Source organism: Vulpes lagopus, chromosome 13 (assembly GCF_018345385.1).
Source record: "Vulpes lagopus strain Blue_001 chromosome 13, ASM1834538v1, whole genome shotgun sequence".
Lineage (NCBI taxonomy): Eukaryota > Metazoa > Chordata > Mammalia > Carnivora > Canidae > Vulpes > Vulpes lagopus.
Genome location: NC_054836.1, coordinates 44919572 through 44942265, shown reverse-complemented (window position 1 = coordinate 44942265; position 22694 = coordinate 44919572). Strand labels below are relative to the sequence as shown.

At 41.4% G+C, this 22694-nt stretch overlaps 1 protein-coding gene and 1 non-coding gene across 3 annotated transcripts in view; one reads left to right on the top strand and one right to left on the bottom strand.

Annotated features, from left to right (window-relative positions):
- The first annotated feature begins 1431 nt into the window (after positions 1-1431).
- NT5C3A (5'-nucleotidase, cytosolic IIIA) overlaps positions 1432-22694 on the top strand; it is a 53682-nt gene continuing 32419 nt past the window's right edge. The window contains exon 1 of one of the 2 annotated variants that reach the window (XM_041728009.1): positions 1432-1676. In XM_041728009.1, the coding sequence (XP_041583943.1) occupies positions 1539-1676 (138 nt within the window). In that variant the 5' untranslated portion in view covers positions 1432-1538. The remainder of the gene's footprint in view (positions 1677-22694) is intronic. The other variant, XM_041728011.1, reaches the window with a different exon arrangement.
- Positions 10681-10785, bottom strand: LOC121475193. The gene has a single exon (XR_005983659.1). It is a non-coding gene; the product is annotated as a U6 spliceosomal RNA (small nuclear RNA).

Genomic DNA, 22694 nt, shown 5'->3' with positions numbered 1-22694 from the left:
TCAACTCTCACCACCGCCATTCTACTTTTGACTATCTTGAATAAGTAGAATAACGAACTATTTGTCTTTTGTGACCGGCTTATTTCACGTAGCATAATATGCCGGAGGTGTGTCCAACACTGCATAATTTCCTTCTTTTTAAAGGCTGAGGGATCCCTGGGTGGCGCAGCGGTTTGGCGCCTGCCTTTGGCCCGGGGCGCGATCCTGGAGAGCCGGGATCGAATCCCACGTCGGGCTCCCGGTGCATGGAGCCTGCTTCTCCCTCTGCCTGTGTCTCTGCCTCTCTCTCTCTCTCTCTCTATCATAAATAAATATAAAAAAAAAAATTTAAAGGCTGAATAGTATTCCACTAATGTATATACCACATTTTCTTTATTCATTCATATATTGATGGGCATTTCAGTTGTTTCCACATTTTGGCTATTATAAATAGTGCTGCAATGAACATGCAAGTGTTAACATCTCTTTGAGTACCTGCTGTCAATTCTTTTAGATATGTACTGGCATTGCTAGATCATATGGCAGTTCTGTGTTTAATTTTTGAGGAATTTATTTTATTTTTTTAAGATTTTATTTATTCATGAGAGACATACACACACAGAGAGAGAGAGCAAGCCCCATGCAGGGAGCCCAACGTGGGACTCGATCCCAAGGTCTCCAGGATCACACCCTGGGCCGAAGGCAGGCGCCAAACCGCTGAGCCACCCAGGCGTCCCAATTTTTGAGGAATTTCTACAGTTTTCCATTGTAGCTGGACCAATTTACGTTTCCAACCACAGTGCACAAGAGTTCCTATTCTTTCACAACCTCACCAACACTTGTAATTTTTTTTTTTTACATCGGTTATCCTAATTTGTGTGAAATGGTATCTCATTACGGCTTTAATTTGCATTTTCCTGATGGTTAGCGATGCTGAACATCTTTTCAGTCTTTTGCCCTTTTTAAAAAAAAAATCGAGTTGTAGGCGTTCTTCAGGTATTTTGGACGGCAATCCTTCAGCAGATAAGAGGGTTTGCAAATATTACCTCACGTTGTATAGGTGGCCCTTTTACCGCAGGTTGTCTCTGTTGCTGCGCAGACCACTGCCGGCGCCTTCTGGGGTTTGTAGTCCAGCAGGGGCTGAGGAGGGTGGAAGGCGAAGACTTTTTCTGCTTCGGTCTGGTTGAAACCAGATTTCTCCTGAGGGGAGTTGGAGGGAAGGACTCCTCGGCCCTCATGAGCGGAGAGAGACCATTAATACCAGGCGGGCTTGGGTCCTTCGACAGTTCCTCAGAGGTGGTTTCCGAGGAACACCAGCCTCCCGCCTCCGCTGCGGACGCAGGCCACGCCCCCCACGCCTGCGAGCCCCGCGTGTCAGCGCGCGGGGCGGGGCGGGGCTACCCGCGGGGGCGGGGCTCGCGCGGGGGGGGCGGGGCGGGGCGGGGCGGGGCGGGGCTCTTGCAGCGCCGCCGCGGAGCTGGGCGTCGGAGCTCCTCCGCGCACCGCCGCAGCAGTCCCGCGACCTGTTTTCCGAGCGGGAGGCGCAGGACACCCTGTTGATGGACCGGGCGGCGGTGGCGAGGATGGGCGCGGTGGCGAGCGCCAGTGTGTGCGTCCTGGTGGCGGGGGTGGTGCTGGCCCAGTACATATTCACCTTGAAGAGGAAGACAGGGCGGAAGACCAAAATCATCGAGATGGTGAGTGCAGGGCTCCGCGTGCCCGAGCGCTTGATGGGCCGCAGCGCGTTGCATCCGGCCTCACCTTCCCGGGCTGGCGCTGGCGGAAGGCTGAGAGCACCCTGGGGACCCGTTCACCCCGCGAGCGGCGACTCCGTGCACCGCCGACCTGGTCTGGACCCTCCACGGTGTCCCCCCTCTGTCCTTTGTTGCGTCTCCATTCGAAGCAGAAAGGCAGCAAATAGGTGATTAGGAAACAAGCCACCTCCTGCAGCAAAGCCCATTTCTCAAGAAATAAACGGAACGTTCTAGGCTAGGTTGCTGCCTGGTTCTGCAGCCAAACGGTTGTGACTAATCCAATTCGTACAGTTTGTTTCCGCACCCCGGGTAGAATGAGCTAGATTGTGAAAAGGTGTAACCTCTCAGTGCTTGAAAGGATGCCGGTTAACCCCGCTGGCGTTCAGAGTAGTTTATTTTGTATTTGCATGTTATTTCTTCTTGTCTCAAACTGCCAGGAAGTATCTTTGTGTTCGTTTCCCACCCCCTCACCAAACGTCTTGCATAACAGTATTTTAGAAATGTATTTCCAAATTTATTGTATGAGCGTTTCAAGACCCTTAAGGTACTTTATAAGCAAGCAATATTTGCTTCAAAGTTGGGCGGGGTTGTTTTTGGTTTTGGTTTGGTTTGGTTTTAGTTTGGTTTTGTTGCTGTTGTTGTTTTTATTAAAATCCACTAATAAAGACAAGTTACTCAGGAGTTGCATTCTAATGTGCTTACTGGAATGCATGATCTCATGTTTACTCCCAATAAAGTGCTACACGCATGAACACAGGGGTCAAATATTTATGAAAAGTAAGTTGACAGTCTACTACCATACTAAATAATAATCATTTTAGGTTGATAGAATACTCAGCCTCAGTTATGTTTTCATTGATCAGAGATACTGCCCTCTTGGTTGCTGTTGGCCCTGGGTTGAATACAGAAATATGTTCCCATAACTAATAGTAAAAGAAATGTCAACTCCCATGTCTCATGTGCCAATAATATTCCTAGGTTTTGTTTATTGCTAGAATTAAATTATTCTTGGGTTATTATTATTTTTTTCTCCACTTAGGTGGTAAAGCAGCAAATGTTTTTATCTCAAAAAATTGTATTTTGTTTATGTTGCTGTCCTGCTTTGAGAACTTTTGCCTCAAACCAAGAATTTATATCCACATGTCCGGGAGGGGCGACAACTAATTGCCATGCCTTAGTATGCACGTAACCTGTGGATTGGTCTGTTATATCACTTTTTGAAACCAAGTAGAATTAAAAATCAATTATTTCATAAAATCCCACTGTGATACCATCCTAAAAAGTTTGTCATCTTTGTGAAGAATAATGAAAGCCCATCAGGCAGGCCAACTTTACTTATTTGTAGTATAGGAATCAGTCAATCTTTTCATATACATAAGTATACATAATGTTATAGTAATTCAAATTGTGATATATGTGCAGCTGCCAGTAGCTTTTAAATGGAAAAACTGAAAGTTTTATGTATTTACTTTTTATTATTTTTTTAAATATTTATTTCTTTATTTTAGAGAGTGCGGAGGGATAGAGGGAAAGGGAGAGAGAGTATTAAGCAGACTCCATACTGAACATAGAGCCCAGCTTGGGCCTAGATCTTATGACCCTGAGATCATAACCTGAGCTGAAACCAAAAGTCAGTGCTCAGCCGACTATGCCTCTCAAGCACCCTGACTTTTATGCTTTTAACTTGTAATTTTAATCGCCTATTTCTTCAAATGGGATAAACATTTGATTGGGAGTCTGAAGATTTGGGTTCAAATCCAGGTTTTATCTAATAACTCTGTGTTAGGGGCCGTGTTTTGCCCATCTCCCACTCCATCCTCCAAACCCCCACCTTAGAGAATCTCTACAAACCTGTGAATATCCAGTGGACATAGCTTAAACCCATCAAAAGTAATGGAACCAACAACAACTACCTAAGCAAGGTGGGCCTACTCCTACTGGCTAGGTAAACAAATGACTTCTGGTACTGGGCTTAGATTATGCACTGCTTTAAGAGTTTTTAGTTAAAAGACACAGAGGTGGGGATCCCTGGGTGGCTTGGCGGTTTGGTGCCTGCCTTTGGCCTGGGGCGTGATCCTGGAGTCCCAGGATCGGTCCCCCGTCGGGCTCTCAGCATGGAGCCTGCTTCTCCCTCCTCCTGTGTCTCTGCCTCTCTCTCTCTCTATGTCTATCATAAATAAATGAATAAATAAATCTTTAAAAAAAAAAAATACACAGCGGTATGGCTGGTGGGATGTGCATGCTACAGCTGAAATGTCCTGTAGGACAGCAAGATAAATACACAGAGGAAGCCTGTCAGAAGACATGGCTTAGGATGTTTAGAGCTCAGGGACACCTGGGTGGCTCAGTCAGTTGGGTGATGAACTCTTGGTTTCTGCTCTAGTCATGTTCTCAGGGCTGTGGGATTGAGCTCCTAGCTGCTCAGTGGGAAGTCTGATTGAGATTCTCTCCCTATGCCCCTCCCCCTGGACATGTGGCCCCCCCCCCCACATATTGCCCCATAAATAAATAAATCTTCTTTAAAAAGAGATATTTAGAGCTCAGAGATAAGCCATTTTTCATTGTCAATGTACTGCATTATTAAATTTTATTTTGGAACAATTTTAACTTAATAACATAATTGAGCAAATAAGTACAGAGTCCCAACCAGTTTCTCCTATTACTAACATTTCACATTAGTATGGTATATTTGTTGAAATTAATTGAACAAATATTCATACATTTTTAAATATCCTTGCTTTGTTTTTACTTAGTGTCCTTCTCTGTCCTTGGGTTCCATCCAGAATGCCACATACATTTAGTCATCATGTATCCTTATCTCATATTGGCTGTGACAGTTTCTTAGATTTTTCTTGCTTGTTGTATCTCTGGTACAGCAAGAAATAAATATTTGGTGTTTGCCCCAGGTTCCTGCCACACAGCTCCTAAAAAGCTTGGACTCTGGGAAATGTTAACAGTATCTTTTGTATGCTAATGAGGTGGACTGGTAGCTGGGGGCCCCAAGATAGCTTCATGATGGGGGCTGGTTACCATAAAGATCAAGGCCTCATTAGAGGATTAGAACTTTCAGCATCCCTCCCCCCCCCCCACTTCTGTGAACAAGGAAAAAACTGAAGTTCAAGCTGATCACCTGGTCAGTAATTCATTTGATCAATCTTACCTATATAACAGACCTCTATAAAGACCTCTAAAGGAGAGCTTCCAGGTTTGTGAAAACCTTAAGGTGTATTCTTGAGGCTGGTGTGTTCTAGAGAGGACGTGGAAGCTCTCTACGCCTTTTTCTATATCCTGCCCTGTGCTTCTCTTCCATTTGACTGTTCTGAATTATATTCTTTATATGAAACCTGTAAGTAAAACACTCTCCTGAGTTTTGTGAGTTATTCTTACAGATTATGGAACCTGAGGAGGAAGGTTGTGAGAATCCTCAAATTTACGACTGGTCCATCAGAAGTATGGATGACAACCTGGGACTTGTGTCTGGCATTGAAAGTGAGGACAGACTTGTGGACTGAGTCCTTACCATGTGGGATCAGATACTAATTCTAGATAGTGTCAGAATTGTATTAGAGAATGGTTGGTGTGAGGTGTCAGAATTATGTATAAAAACAGTTAAGTGTAAAACATTTAGTAGTATCTGGCTCATAGTAACTGCTTATTAAATAGTAGTTGTAATTATTGTACCAAAACAGACTCTCAGCCAGTTTCATATCCTAGTCATTTTCCCCTGTGAACACTAGTAGGGCATAATTTTTAACCACTGGTATTATTTTCTCTCAACTGTCTCTCTCCTAAAGTCTTCATCATAAAAACTACTCTCATTATTCCCAGTAAGGATGGCTTGCAGTGTTTGTAAACTGGACCAAAAAAATCAAGATTGCCAAACGTGTAAAGAAGTTGATACACATACAGTAGAATTTTGCACAAATGAAGCTAGTATTTGGGATAAATTGTATTTGGGAATGAATTTCTTCAACCTCTCCTGGATCTTGCAAATTTTAAGTCCTTCCTCATTGCTGTTGACCATCACTTATCACTTGTTATTCAATTTTATTAACTCACCATTCTAATCAGACATGCCTGCTCAGATAGGACCTGTTGCCTCTGTGGCTTTTAGTTACTCTTAGTAAAAAAGTTCTGGAACAAAGCTTGAGCACTTACTGCTAGTTTTCTGCCAGGCAGAAAAACCCACCCCAACACAAAATGTAGGCTTTGAAGAATGAGGTAGTAAGAGAGGGAAATGTTATCATATATGTCTTTCATGCAACTTTTTAATATTGAATGATACATGGTGAATTCAGTGTTTTTTACCTGGTTGATTTTTATCCATGGGCATTGCAGCTCTGGTGGCTCATGGGCAGTCCAGGCGGCTCAGCAGTTTAGCGCCGCCTGCAGCCTGGGGCATGATCCTGGGGACCTGGGATCGAGTTCCACGGTGGGCTCCCTGCATGGAGCCTGCTTCTCACTCTGCCTGTGTCTCTGCCTCTCTCTCTCTCTCTTTCTCTCTCTGTGTATTCTCATGAATAAATAAATAAAATCTTAAAAAAAAATACAGTAAGTCTATAATGTATTTAACAAAACCCACCAAACATCATAGGGCTAGCCTACCTTACATGTGCTCAGAACACTTTTGTGTACTTGTGTGTGTGCTCAGAACACTTATATTAGCTTACAGTTCGGCAAAATCATCTAACACAGAGCCAATTTTATAATGAAGTGTAGGATATCTAATATAATTTATTGAATATGGTACTGAAAGGGAAAATGGAATAGTTGTATGGTACAGAAAGGTTGTCAGTGTAATGGTTGTTTTTTTTTTTTTTTTGTTTTGTTTTAAGATTTTACTTATTTATTCATGAAAGAGAGAGAGGCAGAGACACAGGCAGAGGGAGAAGCAGGCTCCCTGCAGGGAGCCCGACGTGGGACTCCTTCCCAGGGTCTCCAGGATCAGGTCCCAGGCTGAAGGCGGGGCTAAACTGCCGAACCACCTGGGCTGCCTGTTAATCCTCGTTATTGGGTGGTTGGCTGGGGAGCTAAGGCTGCTGCTGCCATTGCCCAGCATCAGGAAAGAATATTGTACAGTACATTGCTAGCCTAGGGAAGGATCAGAATTCAAAGTACAGTTTCTACTAAATGATGTCACTTTCTCACAATTGTAGAGTCAGAGAATTATAAGTCAAACTATCACAAGTTAGGGGACATCTAATAAAATTTTAGGGAAATAGTAGGAACTATAATTTTTCCTCATAAAATAAAAACCCGGTGCTTGAAACTAAATAAAACTAAGTGTTAGTGATTAAAAAATAACAGTGTACAAATTTAAGTACTAAATGTGGCTTCTAAAGAGGAGAATTTAAAAATATATGTGGTCAATCATCAGGGCATTAGGACAGCACCCATGAAACTCCTTTCAATTTTCTGGGTGTATGATGCAGTCACTTTCAAAAATGAAATTATTTTATTTTTTAATTTTTGTTTTTTTAAACTTTTTTTTTCTTAAAGATTTTATTTGTTCATGAGAGACACACACACAGAGAAAGAGGCAGAGAGCAGAGACATAGGCAGAGGAAAAAGCAGGCTCCATGCAGGGAGCCCCATGGGGGACTCGATCCCGGGACTCCGGTATCACACCCTGGGCTGAAGGCCGGTGCTAAACTGCTGAGCCACCCAGGGATCCCAAAAAAAGGAAATTATTTTAAAGTAAAAGCATTCCTAATGTGTATGTATGTATGTTTATTGACACATATGCTGTTTATAAGAATTTGTCTTATTCTTTCTGGATTATATTAGGAGAAATCTTGGAAGAGTTTTTAAATTTATGAATGAATGCTAGCTTTCCTGTCTTACTGTTATCAGACACAGAACTTCTCTCCTGCTCTAAGAATCTCAGTTTTCCTTTAGTCATCATTCAGTCGAAAAGTGGGTTTTATTTGTTCTTATTAAATTTTGTGTTTGGCTGTCCAAATCTACATTTATTTCTCAGTCCAGTAACTTAGAATTTATTGTTCTGTTGTATTAATTCCAGAAACTAATCCAGAAAATTTATTTAGTGTCTTTTAGGACGGAAAATGTAACGCCTCTAATAAATTGATAATACGGGCACCTGGGTGGCTTAGTTGGTTGGGCATCTGCCTTCGACTCAGGTCATGATCCCAGGGATCTAGGATTGAGCCCATTTTGGGCTCCCTGCTTGGTGAGGAGCCTGCTTCTTCCTCTCCCTGTTCTCCCCCTGCTTGTGCTTGCTTTCTCTCTCTGTCAAATAAATAAATAAAATCTTTAAAGAATATATATTGATAACAAATTGATCAGCTTTTCCAATGATCAAAATCCCATATGTTTAATTTGTGCTTTTGAAGTTGTTTTAGAAAGGTGAATATATGTACACACACATATTTTAATTCAAGGTATTAAAAGATTGAAATGACTTTTAAATTTAAGGCTCATCTATATATGTCACTCTTCTGTTTGCTGTTAAACTAAGTTGAAAATAGATCTTTCCCTGGGGAGTTTAGAAAGTTAAATTACATTCTTGGAAGATAATTACTTCATTTAGTTAGACTATTTAATAAACACAAGGGGCTGGCTGAGGAAAACAAACATTTCTAGCCTCACATATAGAACTAGAATTACATGGGACACCTGGATGGCTCATTGGTTGAGTGTCTGCCTCCAGCTCAGGGCATGATCCCAGGGTCCCGGGATCAAGTCTTGCATTGGGCTCTCGCAGGAGCCTGCATCTCCCTCTGCCTGTGTCTCTGCTTCTCTCTCTGTGTCTCTCTTAAATAAATAAGGTTTAAAAAAAAAGCTAGAATTACAATCTTTAAGCCAGAGAAAGATTAAAGGTTTTATTATGAAAAATGGAGTTAAACTTGATTTCTGTGATCTCTTCTAAAGATGTGATTTAGTATGTGGAGTGACATGATGCAAGGGATGTAAATAGAACACAACTTCTTCTTTTAAAGATTTTATTTATTTATTCATGAGAGACACAGAGAGAAAGAGAGACAGAGACACAGGCAGAGGGAGAAGCAGGCTACATGCAGGGAGCCCAACATGGGACTCGATCCTGGGTCTCCAGGATCACACCTCAGGCTGCAGGCGGCACTAAGCTGCTGCGCCACCAGGGCCGCCCTAGAACACAACTTTATTTCTCTTTCTTGTGGCCCCTTTCAGATTTATTCAGTAGTGGTAATCTTTCTTGCCCGCTGGTGAAAACTCTGGTAGGCCTGTGACCTGTTGCTCATTCTCAGGTAAAAGACAGTCTATTATAATCACAAGAAGTCAGTCTCATTTCTGTAAATACCAGTGTCTAGTCCTGTATTATGCATGAATTCCATATGAATTCTGTGGTGAGACTTCTAGATGGATGTTAGTACCCACCAGGATTTTTAGCTCTCCTCCCCTCTCCTCCCCTTCTTGTATTTGGCCAAGCTTTGCTATTCTGGCTGGAGAGGATATGGCCACTCTGGGCCAGTGTAATTATGAACAGGTGCATAGTTGTCCATAGTCTCTCCTGTTGGAGCAAACCCTGCAGAATCATGTTGATATGGAGATGACACAGTATCAAAGCAGCCTGGAAATATTGAGCCAGCACGTAGAGGACAGCTGCTCTGGAGAGTCATCTGGACCCATATTGGACGTTGTGTGAATGAAAAATAAACTTTTTTTGTGTGTTAAAAGACTGAGATTTTTCTGCGGTTTTTGCCCCACAATTTATCCTAACACAGACTTCTTTACTACTCCAAAGCTATGGCTTACTGCAGGTGGCTCCTCCCCTCCCTAGCTCTCTGGAAGGGGAGAGGAGAAGTAGTCAAGCTCTCTCTTTCCCAACTGCTTCTTTTTCCTCTACTAGCCATTGCTTTAGATTTTTGGGTTAATATGGTAGAGGAAGGATTTCTTTTGCTGAGGAAGTACCAAAATGAGAGGATTTTTTAAAGGTTTATTTATTTTAGAGAGAGCGTGCGAGTGAGAGAGCGTAATTGGGCGGGGGGGGGGGGGTGCAGAGGGAGAGGGAGAGAGACAATCTCCAGCCAACTCCTCATTGAGCACAGAGCCGGACATACGGCTCCATCCCAGGACCCTGAGATAATGACCTGAGCTGAAACTAAGAGTCTGACGCTTAACCTCTTTGGGGAGAGAGAGCATGTGCATAGATGTATTGGGGGCTAGGCAGAGGGAAAGGGAGAGAGTCTTAAGCAGACTCCACCCTGAATGAGGAGCCCTAGGAGAGGCTTGATCTCCAGTCCCCTGAGATTATGACCTGATAATAAGCAAGAGTCAGATGCTTAACCAACTGTGCCACTCAGGCACCCCAAAATGAGAGTTCTTATTTGACTGGTTAGGTTTGTGCTCTCTGGGCCTGCAAGGAATTTAAAGTTGACTTTGTCTTCTTTCACTGTATCCCCATAATATGGGCAGTTAAATTTTTTTGCCACCCCAGTCCACCTCAGCCTGATTTTATTTATTTTATTTCATTTCATTTCATTTCATTTTATTTTATTATTCTATTCTATTTTTCTATTCTATTCTATCCTATTCTATTTTATTCTATTATTTATTTTCAGTGATCCACTCCATACGGGCTCTTGCCTTTGTGAAGTCCTTCCTCTCAGGTGGCTCTTATGTTCTAGACAGAAATAGGTTTCTGGCTCGTTCCCTCCTGTGTGGGAACATTCGCTTACCCCTGGCTCTGAAAACTCTAGGAGTATAGGCAGTTACAGCAAAGCTGCTTTTAAAAATTTTCAACTTTATAGAGTTCTGACAAAATTATAAAATATTTAAAGTGTACATTGTGATTGGATATACATATGCACTGTGAAAGGATGCCCCCATCTAATTAATAAACCCATCACCTTACATATTTATCTTTGTATGCTTGTGAGAACACTTAAAAACATTTAAGTTCTACTCTCGGCAAACTTCAATTATACAGTACAATGTTCTCACTTATAAAAATGGTGGAACAACTTCATGAATTTGCATGTTGTCCTTGTACAGGGACCATGCTAATTTTCTTACTATTCCAATTTTAGTGTATGTGCTGCCGGTGGAGCATAGCAGACCCACTTCTGTCCCGCTGAATATCTTTTATAGCTTGGGTCAGGCCTCAGTCTTCTGCAGAAAACACATTTCAAGTTCTCCAGGTGACCTCATGAAAGGGCCCTCTTACTTGGTGAGAAGGTAGCGCTCCACTGTACCCATTCCCTTAGGGAGGCAGAGGGCACAGCAGCAGCTCTTCCAGTCACCCTCTTCACTCATTTCACCCTTTTGTATTCCTTAGGTGGGTAAGGACCCAGGATTCATGGAGCCAATTCTCTCCATTTTCCTTTCCTCATCTTGGTAGGATACTCACCCCTGAACTGAATTGAATTGAAACAGGAATATTCCTATTTTTTTTTTAAGATTTTATTTATTTATTCATGAGACACACACACACACACACACACACACAGAGGCAGAGACACAGGCAGAGGGAGAAGCAGGCTCCTTGCAGAGAGCCTGACGTGGTACTCGATCCCTGGTCTCCAGGATCAGGTCCTGAGCTGAAGGTGGCACTAAACCACTGAGTCACCCGGGCTGCCCGGAAGATTCCTAATTTAATGTCTACTACATAAATTCAACATTCTATGGATTTTTTAAAGATATAAATAATTGTTATGAGCCAAATTGTGACCCCTTAAAGGTTTTTCTAGCTGGACTGAGAATCTATTAAAAAAATCAACTGACAGATTAACAGAAGAAAATCAAATTTAATAGCATACGTATGGGTCATCCACACAGATGTGGAAATTCCACAGACAGGCAAAAGAAGGTGTACATGTCATTCTGAACTAAGGAGAAGGGAGTTGGGATCGAGGACCTGAGAGGAAAGGAACGGTTCGCAGGGCACTAAGAAGAGCAGATGTTTGGCCTGATGTGCAGTTGGGTCACTCAGGTAAAATTTATCTCTCCTTATTCTGGGAAAGAACCTCAATTTAGAGTTCTTCTAAGTAGTTAAAGGATGAACAAATGTTTCTCTTGAGCCCACAGGGTCTTAATTGCCTTCAGCTCAAAATAATCTTCATGCCTGGGAGGTGCATCTTGGGGTGGCCTGACCTTGGCCCCTACAGGCTTTTGAATGATAAGCAACCATTCCTGTCTAGTGAGCCTCAGCCTGTGTGTTCTGTGTCCTCCTTGACCAGTCCAGCCATTCCTGTGGACCCTGGGATCGTGACAGGAGCAGAAGGCAGATGCTTACCTGACCGAGCCACCCAGGTGCCCCCATTTCTAATTTAAACACATCTCAACTATTTATGGGTTCCTTATAAACACCAACAATTATTCCTTACAAGCCGATGCTGTTTTTGAAACTTGAGTGAGTTTTCCTTCCTGGAGATAAACTTCTAACAAAAACTCCTTCCTTTCTTCTATTTTAAGATAACATCAAATGTTCTCTGGGTACTATACTGAGTAAGTGGAAAGCCCACTATTGAGTCTATATTTAGAAAAAGGAGAGGGCGGAGAACCAAGATTTAAACAACTGCTTTAGTGGCTCACTGCTATTATGCAGGCTTTTAAAAATATCTGTGTATCCCAACTTTAATTTATATCAGTACTCAGATTTATGACCTTTTAGGACTGTGTTTTTAATTCATCATTTGTTTTGTGAAGCATATTCCCCAAACTCCTGTGGCATTTCCTGATGATTTTTCATAAAGCAGCAATTTATATACTATCTTGTACTGTTCACTGTTGTGTGTGTTCTTTAAGGGCCTAGATTGGTACATATTTCTTTTTTAAGACTGTATTTATTTGTTTATTTGAGAGAGAGCACGTGCACACACTTGCGCACATGGGGGTGAGGGGCAGAGGGAGAAGAAACAGGCTCCCTGCTGTGGTGGGGCTGTATCTGGAGGACCCCAGGACATGACCTAAGGCAGACATTTAACATACTGAGCCACCCAGGCACCCCCTTTTATTGTCTCTTTTATTAGTTGCACCTAAGAGAAATAGCGACCTAAAATCAATATAACCAATGAACATTTTTCTAATAAGAGGTCCAAAAAATAGGCAGTTGCTGGTATTAATTAGGGAGTACAAGGATATCAAGACAGAGGTCTTTGAAATTCTGTTGGCATTTCTCATGGTCACAAGATAGCTGTTGCAGTTCTGGCCAACCTTCCATCTTCCAGGGAGGAGGATACTCCATTCAATAAAGCAGAATTTTCTCCTTACGTGTCATTGGAGAGAACAGTGTCATATAGCCACCCTAACTGAAGCTGAGGAATTTTTTTTGGCTGAGCAAATGGCCACCCTCCAACAAAACTGAGATTCTATTAGTAGAAAAGAAAGGGAGGAATTAGGTAATAAGCAGTCTACCATGTTATAATACCATAGTCCCTATTCCTTTCCCATATCATTTGCCATTCAGTAAATTGATTTAATATTTGATAAAATAAAAACCAGATATATATAATCTGGTATTACTGGTGGTCACATGGCTGGTACAAAAATAGAGTATTCCAACTGTTACAAGTCCTTGGTAATACAGCAGTAAAGAATACAGACTTGGAATAGCTTTGCCCTTCTGTCCACCCCAAATGTAAAGATTTATTTATTCACACCTGAAATACCTAGTCTTGAATAGTTCTTGAGACATCCCTATTGCCTTCGTACAATGCTAATGAGATTTAAAAGCTAGTCTCCCAATTATGTGTCACAACTACCTAAAAACTATAGAGTCCTGATGATACGAAATGTTGAGATTTGGAGAGAATGGTCAAGAAGGAATTTTTGAGGCTTCTTCAGTGCAAAAAGGTGGTTTTACGAAAGCACAGGGACAAAACCCATGTGCAGAAAGAACACTGGGATTGTGAGGAGTGACTGATTATATACTTTCATATTGGAGGGGAGTTAGGGAATAGCCAAAGTCTTTAAGGAATTTGAAAGCAAGGTTTCTAGGACTTTGAGCTGTTGTTAGGAAAAGATTATTTACCACTGTCCTAAAACCTTAGTCATGAGATCCTTCAAATGTATATCAGTGGGCCATATACTTCAAGGATGATTGCTAATATGTATTTTGGAGCCATAGGGGTAGAGATAAAGGAAGTTTCCATAGAGGATTTTCATATGTTAAAGTACGCGTACAGGATCCTGGAGATTGGGCTAACACCAAGCTAAGGTTGTCTTTTGCCTTTAGCAAAGTAGGAACATTGAGGCAGTTGAGTTCCTGGAGGAAGATCACCCTGCTGTCCCAAGTACTTATCAATGGGCTGTAAGTTATAAGGAAGTTTATTTTTTTTCTTTTGCCTTTGTTCTCCACATTATTAACAGTACTTCTACAATAAATGAATATAAATGTTGTGAGAGATCGCAAGGAAAGCTATGTGAAATTCAACGGAGAGTACACTGGGTAATGATTGATGGCTTTGGTGTTTGAAAGGTAACAATCATGATTGATCAGTCTAAATAGAATATATTGTAAAATAAGGGGAATATATTAAACTCTTAACATTGCCAAAACTATATTCAAGATCATCTTGAATTTGCAAGTATGATGATATTTGTATCAGGCATATGACTTTGTCTTTGTAAATCACGTGTCATGTTTCCTGTGTATTATCCTCATGCAACAAGTTTAACTACATTTTCAGCTTCAACAAGTGTGAGCTCTTATCTAGTGAGCTGTTTTCACATTAGCCAGAATTCTTCCTGAAACAGTTCTTTTTACAAAATTTTTTCCTTAAGCTTTTTGTTGTGAGTTCATTTACACAACAGATGGAGCTACTCCTGAACCAGATACTATATTACATGTTTGGTTTTGTTTTTAATTAAGCTCAAGGCTCAACATGGGACTTGAACTCAGGACCCTGAGATCAAGAATCAAATGCTGTACCAACTGAACCAGCCAGGGGCCCAATACTATATTTTAAATGTATCCAAGGAGTCTCTTTTCTAGATAAAAACCATCATATCCTTAGACCCTTTTATGTTAAGCCATCCAGGTGATTCCAATGAATGCTAAAGTTTGAGAACTATAGGAGAATTCAAATTTTTGGGTAGCCTTGGTGGCTCAGCAGTTTAGCGCCGCCTTCAGCCCAAGGTGTGCCTGGAGACCCAGGATTGAGTCCCATGTCAGGCTCCCTGCATGGGGCCTGCTTCTCCCTCTGCCTGTGTCTCTGCTTCTCTCTCTCTCTCTGTCTCCCATGAATAAATAAATAAAATCTTTAAAAAAAAAAAAAGTTTGCCCCCAGCAAAATGACAGAGTTTGCAAAATTTGTTTAAAAAAAAAAAAAGTCCCCTTCCCCTCCCCCCAAAAAAAATCCAATAATGGGCAACTGGGTGGCTAACTCAGTTAAGCATCTGCCTTCAGTTCAGGTCATGATCTCAGGATCCTGGGATGGAACCCCATGTCAGGCTCCCTGCTCAGTGGAGGGGTCTGCTTCTCCCTCTCCCTCTGACCTTTACTCTCATTCGTGTTCTCTCTCTCTTGCTCTGCTCTCTCCCTCTCTCAAATCAATAAATAGAATATTTTTTTAAAAATCGAGTCTCAAATAAATAAAAAATCGAGTTTAATTGCTCACAAATAGTCAGAATTGGGGGCTGCCAGACACTGTGTGGAGAGAGAAATCTGAGTGATAAGGATATAGAAAAATGGGCACTTGTGTTTATTCTGTTGAAGGCGGTATATATATATCAGTTAAATAAATTATACTGCGGTGCATTTGTGTAATATTATGCAGCTTTAAAAACAAGAAAGTTGGTTAAGTGTCTGACTTCAGCTCATGCCATTGATATAGGAAAGACATTAAGGTTCAAAGCTGTCAGCCAAGAGAGAATTCTTGAGACATTTTTGGTACAAAAAGGTGGTTTTATTAAAGCACGGGGATAGGACCCTGTGGGCAAAAAGAGCTGCACAGGGGTCATGAGGAGTGGCCCATTAGATGCTTTCAAGTTGAAAGGGGTTAGGGGTAGCTTAAGTCTCTAAGGAATTTTGGAAGCAAGGTTCCAGGACCTTGAGGGGGCTAGCTGTTGTTGGGAAAGGTCATTTATTACTGTCTAATGAAACCTGAGTCATGAGACCCTTCAGATGTATACCGGTGGGTCATATGCTTAGAGAATGACTACCAACATATATCTTGGCGGGGGGGGGGGGGGGGGGGGGGCCGGTGGTAGTGTTAGAGATAAAGGAAGTTTCCAAAGGAATTTTTTTTTTAAGATTTTTATTTATTCATTCTTGAGAGAAACAGAGAGAGAGAGGCAGAGACACAGGCAGAGGGAGAAGCAGGCTCCATGCAAGGAGCCCGACGTGGGACCTGATCCCAAATCTCCAGGATCACACCCTGGGCTGAAGGCAGCGCCAAACCCCAGGGTAGTACCACACTGCTGAGCCACCCAGGCTGCCCTCCAAAGGAATTTTTTATATGTTAAAGTAGACTTACGGGATCCTGGGGGTTGAGCTAAGATTGCCAGTTGCCCTTAGCAAAGTATTAACATCGAGGCATCTGAGTTCCTAGAGCAAAGTCACTCTGCCTGTTTCAAGGACTTGTCAGTGAGCCGAAGGTAGTAAGGAAATTTAATTATTTTCCCTCTGCCTTTGTTTTCCCACATCAGTGATCTCAGGGTCCTGGGACTGAGTGCTCCTTCTGGCTCCCCACTCTGTGGAGAGTCTGCTTGTCCTTCTCCTCCCCCTGCTTGTGCTTGTGTGAGTTCTCTCTCTCAAAAAATCAAATTTTGAAATAAAAATATATATATATAAATGTATGTAAATCTGTATGAATTAGCATTTTAAAAAGTTCGAAAGACGGTGGTAACTAGGGGGGGAAAGCACATTGTAGAACAGTTATGGTTCTAAGAGACAGATACACATGTCTGTGCTTGTATGTCATTGGAAAATCTTAAAAAACTGCACGTAGAAGTGTAGTTGTTACTAGTAATGGGAGGATGAGATTAGGGAAGAGGAGACCTGTGCTCTTTTATTCTTTAATGTTGTACACTGTTTGAAATAGCATGGCACATATATCTTTTTTAAAGAATTGAAAGCAACATTTTTAAAAGTGTTTTGGGACCACATTGTAGAAACATCTGTATTATCAGTAGTGAGGTGTCCATAGTTAGCTTGCTGAAGAGCCATTGAGAGTGTGATACTCATTTTTTAAAAGTGGTAAGATCTGGAATACATTGTAATTGCTCAATCTTGTAGCTGAAGTACACTAAATTAGCATAACTAGAATCAAGAGTCAAGGAGTGAGAGGAAAAAATCTTTTTCCCTCTACTTTTCCAAGTTCTGTGCTGGGGACCCTTTAACAGAGTTAACAAGAGAACAAGTAAGTTTTATTAACACGTATACATGACAGATACCTTGGGAAAAGTGAGGTGGGTTAAAATTACACCATCTACAGCTAAGCACAAAAAGAAGGGCATGAAAAAAAAAAGAAGGGCATGGAAGAGGCCTGTTGTTGGGTGGGAGGAGGAAAAGATGGTAAACCTGAATAAAAGTTGATAATGTGGATTTCAGTGCACTCTCCATTGATTTGAGTTCGTGGCGCTTTCTTCATCTTTTGCTTCCTTCTCTTTTGGTAGAGAGATGGAGACACACGTAGAAATGGAGATTTCCTTTGTAAGTGTAAATTTCCCTTGCATAAGGGAACTTCTCTTTTCAGAACTTCTCCTGTGTCTACTGTTTCTCTGAAATAATCAGCTCAAAATAATCCTCATGCCAAAGAGGCATATGTTGGCGTGGCATTCTCTCACTCTGGAGCAGGAATTGAAATAAGCCTGGATTAAAGAGAATGAAGCCCTAGACTACTATAGGAGCAGGAGAAAGAAGAGGACGAACATTGACGGTTGGCAGAGGTGAAATCTGTAGGCTTTGGAAAGAAACAGGATTTGTAATCCCAGAATATACCATCTTCTTTTTTTCTTTAGCTAGAGATGGCATTTAAGATAATAGCTTAGCCCATTTCAGAGAGCAACTTCGTTTCCCTGGGTATCTCCCGTGTATTTAAGAGGTATGCGTGTTTTTAAATTTGTGCTTGTTTTTCTCCTATTAATGTCTTTAATTATAGGAGAGTTTTGGCCAAGAACCTAGAAGGATAGAGGAAAAATTGTTTATCTCCCCTACAGATTTTATAATTTTTGCAAAGTGTCTTGGATTATCCTTAGTTCATCATAGCAGTTTCAATGTTCCCTACAGTTTATGTTAAATCATTTCTGTGTATTTCTCTTTTGTTTGCTTCTAAAGTAATTCAGACATCACATTATTTAAAGTTACTGAATTAAGTCTATAAAGAATATTAAATCCCATTTTAATCTTTATTCTCTTTTAAATTAGGGGTTGTAATTTATCTCTTCAGTACAGTAACTTATTTGAAATCTAATGTCATGAAACCTACCTGAGATTTCCCTTGCTTTAAAAACAGCAATCAGGGAAACCTAAAAAGAGCAATCAGGGAGATCTACACAATTCCATTTTTGTGTCAGCAGGTGGCAGACTTCTCTCTGCTGTGGCTCAGTGCTAGCTTTCTAAATTATCTTTCTCGTTTATGCATTTTTAAATTTGCATTTATTCTATGCAGAATTTACTCCCAGGCCATAAGTTTTTGTCCAGCTTCTTCTGGGATATCCTTTTCTTCTGTGCAACCTCCTCTCTTGGTTTAGGAACAATCTGCTCTTTTTTGGTAAGGATAATCTCAATGTGGCAGGGAGAGCTCATGTATGGGTTAATCCGACCATGAGCCCTGTAAATTCTATACTGCATCTTGGAGGGGTTTGTTCACCTGGATGTGATCAATAACTAGAGAATCTCCATCTAAACCCTTGAGTTCAGGGCAGCCCAGGGTGGCTCAGCAGTTTAGCACCACCTTCAGCCCGGGGCCTGATCCTGGGGACCTGGGATCAAGTCCCATGTTGGGCTCCCTGCGTGGAGCCTGCTTCTCCCTCTGCCTGTGTCTCTGCCTCTCTCTCTCTCTGTCTCTCAGGAATAAATAAATAAAATCGTAAAAAAATAAATAAATAAACCCTTGAGTTCAGCATTACTCCCTGCATTTTTAAGCATGTACAGTAAAAATTCAGCATTCTTCTTGGGCCACCAACCCAGTGTCCAGCCCCATGTTTGGCCTGGGCACAGCCACCAACTCCACCATTGTAGCCATGGAATGGCACACACTGTTTCTGCAAAGTGGCATCTTTCAAATACATGGTGGCTTTTTGGGTATGCATACCCTTGATGGCCTGAATGGTTTCATATGTGTTCTTAAAGTGAACGTGAAGATTTGAACCTTTCTTTTTTTTTTTTTTTTGAGAAACAGAGAGGGAGGCAGAGACATAGGCAGAGGGAGAAGCAGACTCCATGCATGAAGCCTAACATGGGACTCAATCCCTGGTCTCCAGGATCATGCCCTGGGCTGAAGGTAGCACTAAACCGCTGAGCCACCTGGGCTGCCCCAAAGATTTGAACCTCTTGATTTGCTTGATTTTGTAGGGTTTTCTGAGTCAAGCAAATAGCGAGCCATTTCCAGAGGTCACCTCGGCCGCTTAGGGGAAGAGCTCATTTATGCATTTTTATGTTTACTCTCTCACTGTTGTGTAAACCTGAAGGAGAACAGAATTTATCACCCGAAAGTGTGCTACTTTGGCATGTGGATTATTGTGAGCTGAAGGCAATCAAGACCTGGAGGGGTCAGGAAGAGCTTTTTACTTTACCTTTACTAAATTTACTTTACTAAATTCTAAAAGAATTTAGAAAGGGGGCACCTACCACGAAGAGAGGTATTACCAGAGATCACTCTTTTACCTGAGAGACTTACCTGCATGAAGGCAAACATTGCTCTTCTCATTTTCCTGGAATTGCCTTACCTTTGGAGCCCCACACCTCTTCCCCTTTCTCCTTAGCTCAGGATGCTTTATAAGCCTCAGTTGCCTGGTTGCCTTCCGGTCCTGTATCTTTGTGGGTTCCCATATTTTTGTGAGAGTTCCTATAGGTGTGAAATTAAAGATTTCTTTTCTGCTAATCTTTTTTATTATGGGCTGGATGGCCTCAGCAAAGAACATAAAAGGGTGCAGGGGAAAGTATATTTCCTCCTCTACAAACTATTAATCTATAAAATTTTTTATTTTTTATTTTTTTAAAAAGAATACTTATTTATCTATTCACGATAGACACAGAGAGAGGCAGAGACACAGGCAGAGGGAAAAGCATGCTCCATGCAGGGAGCCCGACATGGGACTCAATCCCGGGACTCCAGGATCACACCCTGGGCCAAAGGCAGGCGCTAAACTGCTGAGCCACCCAGGGATCCCCTAATCTATAAAATTTAAACCACTTTGATAGTTTTCTGCCATTATGGATTTAAATGCCGTTGTCTCTCTTCCACGTATGTTGTTTATCTTCCTCATTTTCAAGGTGCTGGTAGATTACAGAGTTGTTTAGTGGTTGATTGGAAGGTTGCTTAATTTGTTTGGCAAGTTCCTGCTTATGAGTGGGTGGAAGTAGATAGTCACATGTTTAACATGATGTGGGTTCCCGCAGGATCCTTCCTGTCCCCACTTTATCTCTGAAGCCTTGTCATGGCACAGCTCTCTCGTTTATTTTACCTCAAATGCCCCACTCAGGGCCTGGGTTCAGAACACCATCATCAAAAAAACAAACAAATCATTACCTTCTTATACAGTCTTCTCCCTGAACAGTTTATCAGTTTAGCTAGATTTCTCTGTCCCAGTGTTCTAAGGGAATGATTTTCACGAAGATAGGAAAAGTTTGAGAACCTAAGCGTTGCAATATTAGGAAATGTTACAAAATAGAACCTACTGAAGTCACATTAAGAAAACGGGGGGGGGGGGGCGGAGAAAAGAGAAGAAAACAGGGCTACACTGGGACTAGAACTAGGAAACCATTAGAAACTGATTCATATTTGGGTTAGTTGGATACTGCCCTATTCTCTGCTAACCAGAGCAAAGGAACTAAAATTTGGGGTGTCTACTTATGGCCAAGTTCACTGTGCATGACCCTATTTAATCCTTAAAAACACAGTCCAACTGGTAAATTGTTGTAATTTTTATTAATTTGTTTAGGATCTAGCTTAGTAAGTAGCAGAGCTAGCACTACAATTCTAGCTCTCTAATGCTTTGAAGGAAAGCTTGCTTCTCAGTTGGGAACAATTGCTTTAATGAAGTATTATTGTGTTGCTGATCTTTAAAAACTTTGGCTCTTTCCAAGCTAATTAAATATTTTTATTTGATTTCATCTTTTGTGTACAACTATGTACCATATATTTGTATGTGTATATATATATATATATATAATATGTATATAGAGATATTCATGTATATGTATATGGTTTTGTCACGTGGCCCTAGTTCTGGTAGGGTGGGGAAATCTATCTAGTGTTCCATGATTATCCACTTATTCTGTGTTTTATAAATATTGTGGCTTACATAGTGCAGATAAAGTAACTTCTTTCGTTAAATAATTGGTGATTTGAACTCCTTCTTAAAGTTAAAAAGATTGAGAAAGGAGGAATGTTCAGCATTATCTCATGTTGAATAACAATTTTGTCTTTTTTTTTTTAAAGATTTGAAGCAGACTCCCCCATAAGCACAGAGCCCAACATAGGGCACAATCCCAGGACCCTGAGATCATGACCCCAGCCCAAGTCAGACACTTAATTGACTGAGCCACCAAGGCGTCCCTGAGTAACAGTTTTTAACCTGAGTACCTAGCATCCTGGGGCCTAATCCTTGCCTGCCTGCTATCATAATTTGTAGGTGGTTAAATTGACCTGAGTAGCATACTTACAAGCTTGGCGTATATAATTATAGCATTTTCAGTTACTGAAATTTAATTTTGCTAAAGTCATATCAGAAACATGGTTTTTTGTAAAGGATTAAACTTCTATATCATTTGATTGATTTTTGAAACCCCCCTAATACACTTTCAACAAGCATAGATCATATGATTCAGTATAGATTTTTATTTTTATTTTTTTTTAAGATTTTTAATTTATTTATTAGAGACACAGAGAGAGAGAGACAGGCAGAGGGAGAAGCAGGCTCCATGCAGGGGAGATCCCAGGCCTCCAGGATCATGCCCTGGGCTGAAGGCGGTGCCAAACCACTAAGCCACGGGGCTGCCCCAGTATAGATTTTTAAAAATTTATTCATGGGGTTCATGTGTGTGGATTTTTAGTCATGTGACTCAGTTTTAGGGAAGTTTTAAAAATTAAGGACTCAGGAGTACCTGAATTAAGATCCAGCTTTTTGTAAAGAATTTCTTCCTTTTTGGAGCACGTGGGTGGCTCGGTGGTTGAGCGACTGCCTTCAGTTCAGGTCACAATCCCAGTGTCCTGGGATCGAGTTCCACATCAGGCTCCCCGGAAGGAGCCTGCCTCTCCCTCTGCTCATGTCTCTCTCTCTCTCTGTGCCTCTCATGAATAAATCTTCCTGGGATCCCTGGGTGGCTCAGTGGTTTAACACCTGCCTTTGGCCCAGGGCGTGATCCTGGAGACCCGGGCTCCAGCCCCACATCGGGCTCCCTGCAATGGAGCCAGCTTCTCCCTCTGCCTGTGTCTCTGCCTCTCTGTGTGTGTGTGTGTGTCTCTCATGAATAAATAAATAAAATCTTTTTAAAAAAGAAAAAAAATCTCCTTTTTTATTTACCTATTTTAAGTTTCATTTTTCCCTTGATTATTTTTTATTGCTGATATAAAAATTACTAAATCTAGGGACTCCTGCGTGGCTCAGTGGTTGAGCATCTGCCTTCAGCCCAGCGCATGATCCTGAATTACCTGAATCAAGCCCCACATCGGGCTCCCTACATGGAGCCTGCTTCTCTCTCTGCCTATGTCTCTGCGCCTCTCTCTCTCTGTGTGTCTCTCTCTGTCTCTAATGAATAAATAAATAAAATCTTTTTAAAAAATTACTAAATCTAGATAAATAAAATGAAGTAATCAATTTTTACCACCCAAAAAACCCATATATTTCAGTAAG